This window comes from Neomonachus schauinslandi, chromosome 3, assembly GCF_002201575.2.
Source record: "Neomonachus schauinslandi chromosome 3, ASM220157v2, whole genome shotgun sequence".
Taxonomy (NCBI): domain Eukaryota; kingdom Metazoa; phylum Chordata; class Mammalia; order Carnivora; family Phocidae; genus Neomonachus; species Neomonachus schauinslandi.
The window spans coordinates 57,940,894-57,954,649 of record NC_058405.1 but is presented as its reverse complement, the minus strand read 5'-3'; the positions used below and the strand labels follow the sequence as shown (position 1 = coordinate 57,954,649).

General features: G+C 39.9%; 1 protein-coding gene across 1 annotated transcript in view; it reads right to left on the bottom strand.

Annotated features, from left to right (window-relative positions):
- ITM2B (integral membrane protein 2B) overlaps nucleotides 1–8,971 on the bottom strand; it is a 28,352-nt gene extending 19,381 nt beyond the window's left edge. Inside the window, exon 1 of the mRNA XM_021689459.2 lies at nucleotides 8,640–8,971. Within this exon, the coding sequence (XP_021545134.1) occupies nucleotides 8,640–8,756 (117 nt within the window). The 5' untranslated portion in view covers nucleotides 8,757–8,971. The remainder of the gene's footprint in view (nucleotides 1–8,639) is intronic.
- Between the last annotated feature and the right edge of the window lie 4,785 nt (nucleotides 8,972–13,756).

Here is a 13,756-nt window from a genome sequence, read left to right as displayed (position 1 = left end):
TTCATTCTCATTCTCTGACTAGTATAAAGTTTTCCCAGAAGCTGAATGTGTGATAACACAACAGGCCGACCACAGAAGCTGATGTGAGAATCAGCTATTATTAATAGTCTTCTACTAAGCTATTCAGTAGTGTTACAAAATAAGTATTACCCTTACTCTTCTTAAAAATTTCTGGTTATTTGGAAAATTTTAGTACTCATAAAAATACCATTTACGGTAATGTTATAGGTTTATTACTGCTATTTTAAATTAATAGTCAATTTCTAATATAGTAAATATCAATAACCTACATAAATCAAAAGCTCTTTAGGATCCTCAACAATTTTTAAGAGTACTGAGTGGGGGTCCTGAGACCAGAAAGTTTGAGAACCACTGATTTATAGAAATGCGGAGCTAGAAATCATCATATATGGCTAGGCAGATTGCTCTGAGTACAAGGATGCCAGGCCAAGGAGATCAACAGAGCCAGAATCCAGTCTGTACTGTGCTCACCAAAACCGCAGAGGGCACCCTTTTTTATTCTGCAGAAAGCCTAGAAGCTAGAGTGAACCCAACTGCCTCAAATTAATCTTCAAAGATAGAAATTAGATTAGTGGTTGCCTCTAAGGGGAGAAGAGGACAGACACTAAAAGGACATGAGAACTTTCTGAGTTGATAGCAATGTTCTGTCTTGACTGGGTTGTGATTCAGGTGCATATATTTAAAATTATATAACTGTACACTCAAAATCTGCATTGTACTGTATATAATTATGGTACAATTTTTAAAAAGTGGGTTCCTCTATGATAGGGCAGGAATATTTGCATTTTAACACTAAGTATTATTTGGTAAAACCTAAAATTAAATTTACAAAATTCTCTCAACATCCTTTATGTAATGGAGAAATACCCACTTTTACATGAAAAAGGATACAACTACTGCATGCTAAGGGTTTTACGTTACAGGAAGGAATCCTCACCAGAATACCTTGTAGAGGGTGATTTAACAACAGTATTGTTATGTAACATAGGGATAAACAATAATAGTAACAGAAGTAATATTCCAAAACTAGAGTGATGAGAGGGAAAGATGGGACTTTATTATAATAGATGGGGATAGTGGAAACGCATTAACATTTAACTAGTTTCTATGCATCAGGCACTGGGAATTTCATCCCAACAATACTCTAGGGCTGGTGTCACCAGACTATTTTGCAAACGAGGGAACTGAGCCATGGGGAAGTTTCCTGACTTGTCCAAGTTACCAGACACAGTTTACAACATTAACCTTTGCCAGCAGGATCTCACCCTATCTGAAAGTGGCTTTAGGTTTGCGGCACTGGTCTATAAAAAAACCAGAAATTAAGAACTGCTCTGCTTCACTAACTTTACTTCTATCTTTAAATCTTCACTTCTAGAAATTTTTAAGATAAGTTTAATTAAAACAAGTGACATCTGCAAAGCTGAATCAAAGCCAACAGGAAAACTAGAAAGATGCTACATTTGGTCTCACATCACATGGCTGTTTAACAATCTGAGGGATGCCAAACCCTGTGACAGTTGTAGTTATAAGTAATAGTAATGGTAATAGTGATAATAGCAGCTAATGTCTCTTCTTCTTTTTTTTTTTTTAAAGAGAGCAGGGTGGTGGGATGGGGCAGGAGGAAAGGAGAGAATCTTAAGCAGGCTCCACGGCCAGCACCTGACAAGGGCTTGATCTCACTGCCCTGAGATCATGATCTGAGCCCAACTCGAGAGTCAGTGGTTTAATGGACTAAGCCACCCAGGTGCCCCTAATATCTATCGAGTCTTACTCTCACGCTATTCCAGGCATGGTGATAAACTTTTTACAGATTATCATAGTCCCCATTTTGCTGAAGGAGAAACTGAGACAGAGAGTTGAAGTAACTTACCCCACATATCACAGTAAGTGGTAGAGATAGGATTTAAACCCTAAAGTATTAAGTGCATAGTCTTGAGTTCTCAGTAAGTAGACAGTATTGCTTCCTGAACTTTCCCCCCTCTATTGAGTGAGGAGAGTGGGGCAAAAGGGAGAAACTGGTTTATTTTCCCCAACCATTTAAAAATGTAAAGATAATTCTTAGCTCATGGGCCATACAAAAACAGGCAGCAGGCCACATTTGCACACATGGGCCATAATTTGCCAACCGGACTCTTCACTGTAAAGGAGACTGAAACAGTGGCCCACGTCAGGCTGTCAGTATTCTTGCCTTGCTTGAAATTCTTGTATAAATTAGTTGTGAATATTTAAAACTCAAGTTTCAAATAAAAACCCTGATCGATCCTAGCTTGCCTTTAAAGATTGGAAAACCAAACAACCCTGGGTCCCCCTCCCCTTTTTTATTAATGAAAATGAAGAATATTCTAAATTATTTAATAGGTAAAAAGCCCAGCTTCACTAGTTCTGCTTGGGCCCAGGAAGGATGGAGTTTGCGATCTCTGCTTAAAATGTCTAGCATTGCCCTGGCTGGCTAACACTGACGGCCTGCTTGGGAAATGTTTTTCCTAGCACTAAGATGAAAGCAAGGAAAAAAATGAATTGAAGGAGAAAGTTATAAATTGAAAGATAAAAACATATAGAGTAGTGTATACAGAACAGAACTACTACAAACGTGGGCTGAGAAAATGAATTTTAAGAAATGCAGATATAGACTGATTCTAGAAATCATTTTTCCCAGCACTAAAGCTGGGTCTTCTTTTGGATGCTGCAGTGATCCAAGGAATTACTTAACAATGTAACTTACCTTTTTGGTTTTTTTCTTAAATGATTTTAAACATGATAATCATATTTAAGGCAGAGAAAACAATTCAAGATTTAAGCTTTATTCTTAACACATTCTGCAAAAACATTTTCAAAAATAATTTTGGCATTAAAACAAACTTTCAAATATACAAAAACCCATCAAAACTTAATTTCTTAAAGTATGAAAATCAACTATGTCAACAAGTTTATGCAAATATTTTAAAATCTCCAAGTATTGCATATCTAACACTGTAATTAGTGTCAATTTCCCAAAATAAATTCCCTATTTAACTCAAAATGTTCAGTTATTTATAAATTAGGCAAATTTTATTTCAACATTAATTTCTCTTCTGATACATATACACATATACATTAGCTCTAAGTCATATAATTACTACTGGAAGCTCATTAATACTAAAAGATAAAACATTAAATGAAAAATTAGAATATCCCTATCATAAAAATAATTTCATTTCTATAACTCAAGATTAAAATTCTTCTACTTAAGAATAAAGTATGTGTAGTTCACTCTACACTGAACATTCTAAAGTGTATGTTCATTCTTACTTGATTTTCCCCCAAATGGTAAAATTATAGAATTACTTCATAAAGTTCTTTCTTCCCCTCAAAAATCAATTAAAGAGCTTTAAAGAAATCGCAACTGTTGAAAGTAATTTTGTTCATTCAACTGTTGGTAACATATAAAAAGAGGATTATATTATAGCTATCTTTAAAGCTATTAAGAAGATGTATCATAAATACTAATTAAAGAATAATCACATTAAATGATTTTTTAATTATGTTCTTAGGTCATATCTGTAATAAAATTTCTAATTTTCAACTTTCACCCATCTACCTTGTAAAAACATTCACTGTTAAGGTTTATGCAAAGAAAATAAGACAGCCAGGGAATAACTTTATACATAAGCTTCTGGAAAAACTAGCTCCAGTGTTAATATTTTCTACATCCTTTGGACAAAAACCACCTCATTGAGAAATTCGGAACTGTCAAATCCTTTAACAGGCAGTAGTTATGTATGACCTGAAAAAATTCTTTGATGGCCAAGTCCTTAACTCCTTCAGTCTAAGTTCTAATAAAAATTGCCAAGTTTACCTAAAAGTTTAGGAGGATGAATTCATCAATATTGTATTTGAAAAGACAAATATTTTCTGGATCTTCCTCTACTGACACTATGGTATGAAAAGCAGTCGAAGTTGCTTTAGTTATAATCTCAATTCAGAAAGTATTTCCTTTTGGAAAAAAAATGCCTTTTAAATACACACCCCAGACAGAACAAGAGAACAAGAGAAATAAAATGTCCCAGAATTACTACTTACTACATTTTTCGATGAAGATTTAAAGCAAGTCAAGCTTTAGTAACCTCTTAAATGGCAGCGCTGAATGCCACAACATCTCACGGGCTTATGATTTTGCTAATAATATACTGGCTTCTGTTTAGTCCAAACAATGTTTAAGATGACACTGTGAAGCCCCAGGCTGGAAACTCGTCCTCCAAATGTGCAACACGCAACCTCGTCCACCCTTTGTCCACCCTCTGCAGCAGCCAACCCGCTGCACGGATACCGGTGGGGCGGGGGTCCGGGCCTGCCAAGTCACGTGGCATGCAGCAGCGGCGGGGGCGTCAATTACTTTATCTCCCAGTACTAAACCCTCACACTTCAGCTATCAATACCTTCATGGAGAACCAGAATGCAGTAACTGTGAAGTTTTTACTGGCCACTGTTTACAAACACTAAATTACACAACTAGGTAATGATACGTACTTTGAAAAGAACCAAGCTCCCAAATCCCTTCTCTAAAGGTCAACACAAATCAGTAAACCTCATCGTGTATTTTATGTTCTTCTTTATCCCCAACCCTCCCCCAAAACACCACCAAAACGCTAAATTACCAAACCCATCAGTCAGCATATATATAAATATATGCATACAGGAAATACCAGAAAGTGCAAAGAACTAGGGTCAAAAGAGCCATGCTCTAATGGGTAACTCAGAACTTAACTGGGTTAGTAGTCCTGCACTTTTCTCCCCACTTCCATCCTGCCCCATCTTCTCTCCTACGCAAGCACTTTCCTTTTCTCAACCTTTTACGTCTACAACTATGATGCAGGGTGGAGGAGGGGCAACACTATTTTTTGGCAGTACAGTTTGCAGGGATATCTATGAAGCAAATTTAAGCTTTTTTTTTTTAAATATTTTATTTATTTGTTTGATAGAGACACAGCGAGAGAGGGAACAAAAGCAGGGGGAGTGGGAGAGGGACATTTTATTTCTCTTGTTCTCTTGTTCTGTCTGGGGTGTGTATTTAAAAGGCATTTTTTTTCCAAAAGGAAATACTTTCTGAATACTCCCCGCCGAGCAGGGAGCCCGACACCGGGCTTGATCCCAGGACCCTGGGACCATGACCTGAGCTGAAGGCAGACGCCCAACGACTAAGCCACCCAGGCGCCCCCAAATTTAAGCTTTTTGAGCCCTGATACTGGGAAACGTGTTTCACAATTAGGCATTACCAAAAAAAAACAAAAACAAAAGAGGTGTTAACAACTATTGCTCTAAAGTGAGGTAACCCAAAATAAAAATTTGGTTTTATTACGTAATACCTTGGTCCATTTCTTTTCTCTTTGACCCACTGCTACTTAATACGAAGAACAATGTAACATGCTAAATAAACATGGGGAAGAAAGGGAACAGTCTGGTTAGGATGAGGAAGTAGCTGTTATTTTTCACAATTAAAACAATTTAATTCCTGACAAATATAATTATGTAATCCTAACAGCTTCAGAGAATTTTAAAACTGGAAGAGTCCTTACAGACCATGTGGTCCTCGCATTTTTACATATAAACTAAAAACTTAAGCCCAAGATCAAGCAGTTATGTAATGACAAAACAGGGACTTCTGACTCAGTCCATTAGGTATTTTCTTTGATATTTGCACATAAATAACAGCTTTCCAAAGGAAAAAATTTTAGACACAAACATAAATGAATTGCTACCTGTAACATAAAACATGCATATAATTTCAAGTTCACCTATTAAAAAACAACAGAGGTCCTACTCTTTGCTATTTCTGTATCTCTGAGCTTTGTGCCAGTTGGGACAGGCAGAGGAAGGTGCAAAATTAAGGGGAAAATGCAGGAAAAGAAGAGTAAATAGCAAGCTAGTTGAGATCATCAATAGACATGACTGTTGGGAGTTGAGAGCTACTGAAAGGCAAGACTGAAAAACAGGGCAATGGAACCGCTTTCAGAGGGTTCTCAACCTGCAATGAGAAAAGAGCTAAAGAAATAACAAGAGACAGGAGCAACACTGAAGTATTGGAATGGGTGTTACATAATACAGCTGACTGAAGTGATCAGCATTCTTGGTGGTAGACAGAGACCAGAATTCTTTGGTAGATTCTAAGGTAGTAGAATCTGCATTTTTAAACCAGAATCCAAGCTGACACCAGGGCAGGTGACCCTGAAAAAGTGTACATTTTGAGAAATAAACATCATTTGGATATTGTGGTCCAGAAGGGTTTAAAGGTACTAAAAATTTCTTCTTCAGGAGTTCTGGTCCATAACTAGCTTTACTTGATTCTCTCAACCAACCAGGCAGGCAAGGATAAGCCCCAGGCAAACACACGAAGGCTGATTCTGTGCAGAATCCAGGCAAACTCAGTGGTTACCATAAAGTCACCCCAAGGAGCTACAGCACATTATGTAATCACAGCCCAAGCGCAGATGAAGCGATCAGAAGTTCTTTCACAATATCTGTTATTGAGCAAAGTCTTCATTTACCGTTAAGTGACCGATTATTAGGATTCTACTTTTGATGTAGAGCAATATTTTGTCACTCACTGAAGAAAAGAAGTCTTTGAGCTTATAGCTAGAAAAAGAATGTCATTTTTTTTTTTTTTTAATCTGCCTATTCACCCATGACTGCTGCGTGGTTACAAAGGAATATTCTGCCCTCAGAGCTTAGTTCCAGTATTTTTATTTGGGTATGGGATCTAAGAAAACAGAAAATGCACAGAGCTACGAATGGTTACTTTTTCACATCTGCTGTGACCACAAAATTTGAGTATGGTGAAACTGTGAGAAATTCTGAGAATCTGAAAACGGGGTTAATGTTTCAGGAATGACAGAAAATGTCAAAAGTCAGATTTACAGCTGCCTAGCAAATTAATTCTGACTTTTATCCAGAGTTCCAAATCTCCTTCAATACAGATCAAGAGAAAAGCCCTCTGAAGTGACATCATCCGATGCTTTCTCCCTCTTTTTTAAAGGGAAGGAATTACATTTATTTACAGGATTTTTAAAAGACATATAATAGGATTAATTTCTATATGTATCTGAGATTGTTATGACAGGGCACTTGACAATCTATTTTAGGTACAATGAATGTTAGATAAACATAGAGCTAAGATAATAATTTGCTACTGGAATTATCCTCTGTGCATTCCAGACATTTTCTTTTAAGACCAAGACTGTTTGCAATGGATTCAGAAAAACAATACCAATACCAAAACTCTTAATCCTTTTAGGGAATCCTTTTAGCTCACTGTTCCTATTTCAAGGTAAGGCAGTCATTTAAAAATCAACCCTTGGTTTTGTTTTTAACTAGAACATTTCCAAAAAATAAGTACAGGCACGTCCAAATTAACATTACAGTATCAAATTTTTTAATAGTATATTAGTGCCATATTTTTCAACCGTAATTTTCATTAAACCGTATTAAAAAAAAACACTTATTACTCACACCTGCACACAATTATTGGGTTTTTTGAAGTTAGAAAACTTAAGTTTACCCTACTGATAACAGATCTTGAAAAATGCTAAGGAAAAAGGAAGTTGTGCAACATAAAGAACTTCTTACAGTTAATTTCTACAGGATTGAATGTTTGCAGCCTAAAGATCTCGTAGAAAATAGGCTATGAGGCTTTCCTTTTTAACTCCTGAGACAATTACAATCATATTCTAAATAAATTATTATTGTCATCCGCTAAAAGTTAGCACAATTATAGTTCCACTTCTGATTTTTAATTAGGACTAAAAAGAGGGATTTTGTAAAAATAAAGGAGAATTTTATAAGGGACGTGAACGAGTTTCTCCCGTTTAGTTTCACTTAGCGTTAAGGGGTCCTCATAAATATGCTTATATAATTTAAAAACCAGTCGTGGGTTTTACACTAACATCTACATAGTAATTACTGATCTTTACGGGGAATATTTGTTTTAATTATAAAAATAGCCAAAGCCTATTCTGAACAGATCTTCACCTCACTTTCTCCCCTCAACCGCTCCTCAGCCCCCTCTCCAGACCCCAATGTGAAGTTCACCTGCCAATACCGAAGGGCCGTGGAAAAAGAGGTAAAGAAAATGCTTTTAAAATTAAGAGGCTTGCAGCAGCTGGTCTTAGTCCAAGTGCTGTTCAGCCTAGAAACGAAAGTAGGAAGCAACGGAGGTTTAGGCTTGGAATGATGTCAGCCATTTTAGGCACATTTATACTGGGAGGAAATGCCAAACTCTGTTGTTGTTTTTGTTGTTTTGCACGTCGCCGCCGGTCTCCAGGTGGAACGAACCCAGTTCCGACCCCACGCACATTCCCCCGACTGCACAACGACCGTGAATTCGGCACAATTCTTCGATCCCTCTCTCCAGGCCTCCCAAGCCCCCGATCCCGTGTTAGGCACCGCTTCCTGCACACGCACTTTCTTACAAAGGAGAAGCTGCGGCCGGACAAAAAAGAGCAGCAGCCCCAGAAGGACAGCCTGGCTCTCCCGGGGACCCTCGCCCGTGCCCTGAGCCTCCTCAGCGCGCAGAGCCGCCTCCGGCCCCGCGCACCCCTGCCGGCCGGGCCGAGCGCCCACTCCCCCGACCTCCCCGGACCGCGGACCTTGCAGTCTACCGCGACGGCATCGGGGGGGATGATGAGTGCCTCCTCGCCGCACTTGGACTCGTCCTTCTTGGCCTCCTTCTGGGCCAGAGCCGAGTTGAACGTCACCTTCACCATGGCGCGGCCTGGGGCGCCCTCGGAGGGCGGCGGCGGGCTCGAGGCGGGGGCTGCGGGCTCCTGGCTGCGACTGCAGCCTCCTCGGCCGGCCTCCGGGCGCGGCTCAGCTACGCTTGAGCAGGGGCGAGCGGCTCCGCGGCGGCTGAGGCGGCTACTGCGGCACCGCTCCCGCAGCCTCGCAGCTCCCGGGCGAGGGCGGAGACGGCTCTCACCCCCGGGGGCGGGGTTGGAGTGGGGAGGACAAGAGGGGCGGGGCCGGAGGCGGGCGGGAGGGGCGGGGCCGGGCGCCGCGCCAGACTCTGCCCCCGCCCCAGGTCCCACGCAGGATCCAGCTGGGGTGGGACGGGCGTTCCTTGGGTGCGGGCCTGGTTTTTCCGGTTCTGAGTTCGTTTCCAGCCAGTTTAACCTCGGGGCTCAATGTTGCAGGTCTGTAACAAAATCAGGTGAACTCTCCTGGGTTTGCCGCACACAGCGGATTAGGCCGGCCCTTTCCTGCTTGCTGCCCCCACCGCAAGTCTAAAGACTGGAACTTTTGGGCGTCCACACCTCCATTTCCTCTCTATTGTGGAAGAGACCCAGTGGAGCGCAGAAATGTTTAATACGCTCTGTCCTTGTGATCTGACTTTTTATCTTCCTAGGACCTCACCCAAGGGCGTTACCTCACTCAGACTTGCCCTGTCTTCTCTCCCTCCCTCGGAAGGTCAGTAACTTCCCTGCCTACTCCCAGAGCAATTTGGAGGAAGGCTCTTGGCACATTTGTATTTTGTAAATCTCACATTCCTGAAACAAAATGTTCCAGTCTTGTGCAGATTTTAACAAAACCCACGTGCACACCGGGCTGACTTGTGATTCAAAGGCAAAGTACTCGATGATGAGTCTTTAGTTGTTTTGTGCAAAATTAAAAAATATATATATTAAGGATAAAGCAAAATTACATTTTGAAAATATTTTACTTATAACTAATGTGAGAGAGGATACTGGCCTGCAGTGTTACTGGGTTAATGATTGTGTGGCCCTTTGGACAAATGGTTGATCTTACACCCTTCTCCCACCCCACTGTGTCCTGGTTCAACCTGAGATGTGGATATACTCTAGAATGTTTCAGCTGTGTCAACTCTGACCTGGGTCAACTGTGAAGAAAGTAGGTTGTGGCTGAGGTCCTTGGAAATGTGGCTCTGCTCAAGGAAAAGGTTAGGTCTCAGACTCTGTAGAATCAGACCCGAAATTCCTGTGAAATAGTTCAAGATCTTCATATCTTTCTGATCATATGTTTCCAAAGATTATACTGGACTGAGAGAGAAACCCAATCCAGACCTTAAGTCTGCTTAGGCATTCTGAAATTTCAGTGAAAATTAAGTGTTCAATTGAGAATGGCAAAAGTTGAATTCCAGGTCTCATGAGTTCTGACCCTAGCCAGCCATATGTCTTGTGGCAACTTACTGAAATTCCCTGGGCCTCACTTGTCCAGGGACCAACTCTGCAAGGTTTACTTTGTGAACTGGCATAGTTTCATAGATTTCCTGAGACACTACAATTGGAAACTAAGGAATTCTGATAGCAAGATCTGGAGGATTATAAATGATTATACATATATCCTTCCTGCTTCTCTTGTTATGATGGAATGATGGAAAAATATTCAAGGCATTTGCACTACATAGAATTAGGGAAGAAAAGAAAACAAAATTCAGGACACTATTAAACAAATCAGGAAACTAAGGCAAAGAAAGAATGAAGGCATTTGACAGAATCAGAAATTAACACCCCCCCCCCATTTCTATTCTACAAGACTTGGAAATAAAAAACATTCATTATTTTGGGTACTAGTATCCAGCAACAGTTTAAAATCAGTTGGCAAACAGTCTGGGAATAGTCTCCTGGTTTTGTTTCCCCATTTTATCTGGTGTGTCTACAAAACAGTGTAGTGCACAACAACAGGAGAGATAATAAAGAAGCTGGATCAAAACCAAACATAGCAAATACAGTCCCATGATTTAATAAAAGATTGTCTGTTGACCCTGGAAGGAGTAGGGGAGGAGGAAAGTTTGATGACTCAACAAAAGAAAGTTAAAAACATAGTGATAGCTTACCATTGACTACTGAATGTAAAGGGGCTTCCAGAAGACCTTTATTTTCCTTTATCATGGTGATTTTGGAAGAATAAGGAGACTCTATTTTATTTTATTTTTTTAAATTTTTTATTTATTTGCGAGAGAGAGAATGAGAGACAGAGAGCATGAGAGGGAGGAGGGTCAGAGGGAGAAGCAGACTCCCTGCTGAGCAGGGAGCCCGATGTAGGACTCGATCCCGGGACTCCAGGATCATGACCTGAGTCGAAGGCAGTCGCTTAACCAACTGAGCCACCCAGGCGCCCAAGGAGACTCTATTTTAAAGGTGATCCTTGCTTTACATTTCACGTTGATGTTAGTGTTTTTCTGTTTAACCAGGAGGGAAGACAAAACAGAATCAGAGAATTAAATTCAAGAATCTTAGATCATTTGGATTTGTATGATGTGCTTGGAGACGGATTTTTTTTTTAGGTTGTTTGCATCTCCGTACTTTCAATTCATTCTCTTTCAGGCTTAGCAGGAGAATTGGAAATTTTTGCAAATTTAGGGCCCTTGGTGCGAGGACATCACTCAGTATGCCCTTTGAAATGTGCTCTTGATACTTTCTGTCTTAACCCAGTGTGTGCCTGTGGCTGGGCCTCCTGCAGCTGTCTCAGCTTTTATTTAAGAAGTATTTCTTCCAGGGGCACCTGGGTGGCTCAGTCGGTTAAGCTATTGCCTTCTGCTCAGGTCATGATCCTGGAGTCCTGGGATGGAGTTCCGCTTTGGGCTCCCTGCTCAGCGGGGAGTCTGCTTCTCCCTCTTCCGCTCCCCCCTCTTGCGCTCTCTCTCTCTCATTCTCTCTCTCAAATAAATAAATAAGAATATTAAAAAAAAAAGTATTTCTTCTAGGCAATGGTGAAGGCTTCACCTTGCCTCTCTTCAGGTATAAGCAAGCACTGTTCTTCTCTCCATAACTTTAGATAAATCTTTATTGATTCTAAATTTCTTATCTCCCAGGTTTATATTTCTTACCACCTCCCTACCTCAATACCATATATGTTTTTCAATTATTTTATTTTATACCATGTCATTGTTTTCCTTGATGAACTGACGTAATTATTTTTTTTCAGGGTTTTGTTGTTTTCTCTCAGAATCTCAGGCTGTAATATGCCTTTGGGAATTGTCCTAATAATAAATTCAGTTCTCTTGATTTGATTGACTGTGGCATTTGGGTTTTTTGTTTTGTTTCTTTTTGATGGTGGAAAGACTGGATACTCTCCACAGTCTTTTAGTTGCCATCTATTAGCTTCCCTCCTCCAAAGTATGGCTTTCCAAGTACATCCATGCTTGGGACATGTCTCTTCACATTTAAAAGAGAGGGAGAAAAAAAGAGAGAAAAGATGAGAAAAACAAGTCAAAGAGAGAGAGAGAGAAATGGCAAAAAGGCACAGAGATGGTCCAACAGGCAGAATCCACTCAAACAACCTGAACCCTAGTCTTGCTTAAACTTCACCATGCCTCATATTTTACCAGTAATACTTGAATAAGCCAAGTGTTCATAATATGACATTGAATGAGGTCTAGAATGACCTGGAGGACCTGGTGAAGTTTCATAGAGGAGACAGGATTTTAGTTGGAGGGATGGAAAAGATTTGGATGCAGAGAAAGGAAGAGAGAACAACAGCCAGAGTGAAGGAAACAGCATGAACAAGGACACCAAGACCACCTTGAGAGAGGACTGCGCGGGGGCCTCCAGTGGATACATGCTGAGTAATGTGGGGCATAACAGCAAGATAGGGAGGATAGAGCCATAAATCTCTATGTCGTGTTACAATGAGTAGTGTGGAATTTTTTTTCTGACAGAATTGCTGAAAGTTTCTGCAAATAACCTGTTCAGAACAAAACAAAACAAAAAGATTTCTCTGTAAAGATTGATTGGCACTCTGAGCGAATGAGAAAGAAGGAAACACCAAACAGAAATTTCCAGGCCATTGAAAAAAGTTTCCCTCTTTTTTTTCTTAATGCGGATAAATTAGATACATTTCTAATACTCATATGTTAGAAGAAGGGATACTGTATAAACCAACATTACTAACAACATATAATAAAGATCTTGTGTGTGTGTATAAGTCAAGCAAGGTAAAAGAAATATGCACAGAAGTTGGCTATCATAAGAAGTCTGCCTTACTCCAGTGAAATCTTACTAAGTGTCATATTGGGCTTTACCCAGGAAGGCTAGAACTTCCAGGCAAATGACATAGAAGTGTTGCTGTTATCATAGTCATTATTTTGGCAACATGGATTGTGGGAGGAGGCACTGATATTTCTCTGTCATGACTGCATATATGATCTACAACCCTCCTCCCCACCCCCACCATGCCCACAATGTGTGTATGTGTATAATCTAAACTTCAAGGCCCTGCGTCATCAAGCCAGACTTAAGTCCCCAGTGCTCTGTCCACTCTATTCTGGCTGGCTTTCAGTATAGGAATTTGCCCTCCTTCTATCTTTACCAAAATTATTATTTTAATTAGTACGGAGAAAGCAACAGTTTGCCATTTTTAATTCCATTTTGCTATAACAGAAGAGGAATAGGAAGTTAGTACTAAGAAATTTCTTTCAGTGGGTTTCTTAGATGTTTGATTAAATTTGCACACTGTTAATTCCATCTTCTTGTGCACTTCCCTAAAATGAGATAAACCCGACACACATAGTAGGGCACATATAAAAAGCACATGAAAGCAGACTCCATTTAACACCAATTTTAATTACCCCAGGATCTGATTAAAAGGCCCCATGAGATCCCTATATTTTTTTCCTTATTTTTTAATCTTTTCCCCACAGCAGAGACAAAAACAATGCTAACTTTATATGGATTCTGGTGAATTATTTAACACTGTGACGCTTTAATGAAATAAATAATATCACTTAATCCTAACTCTGAAAATATTG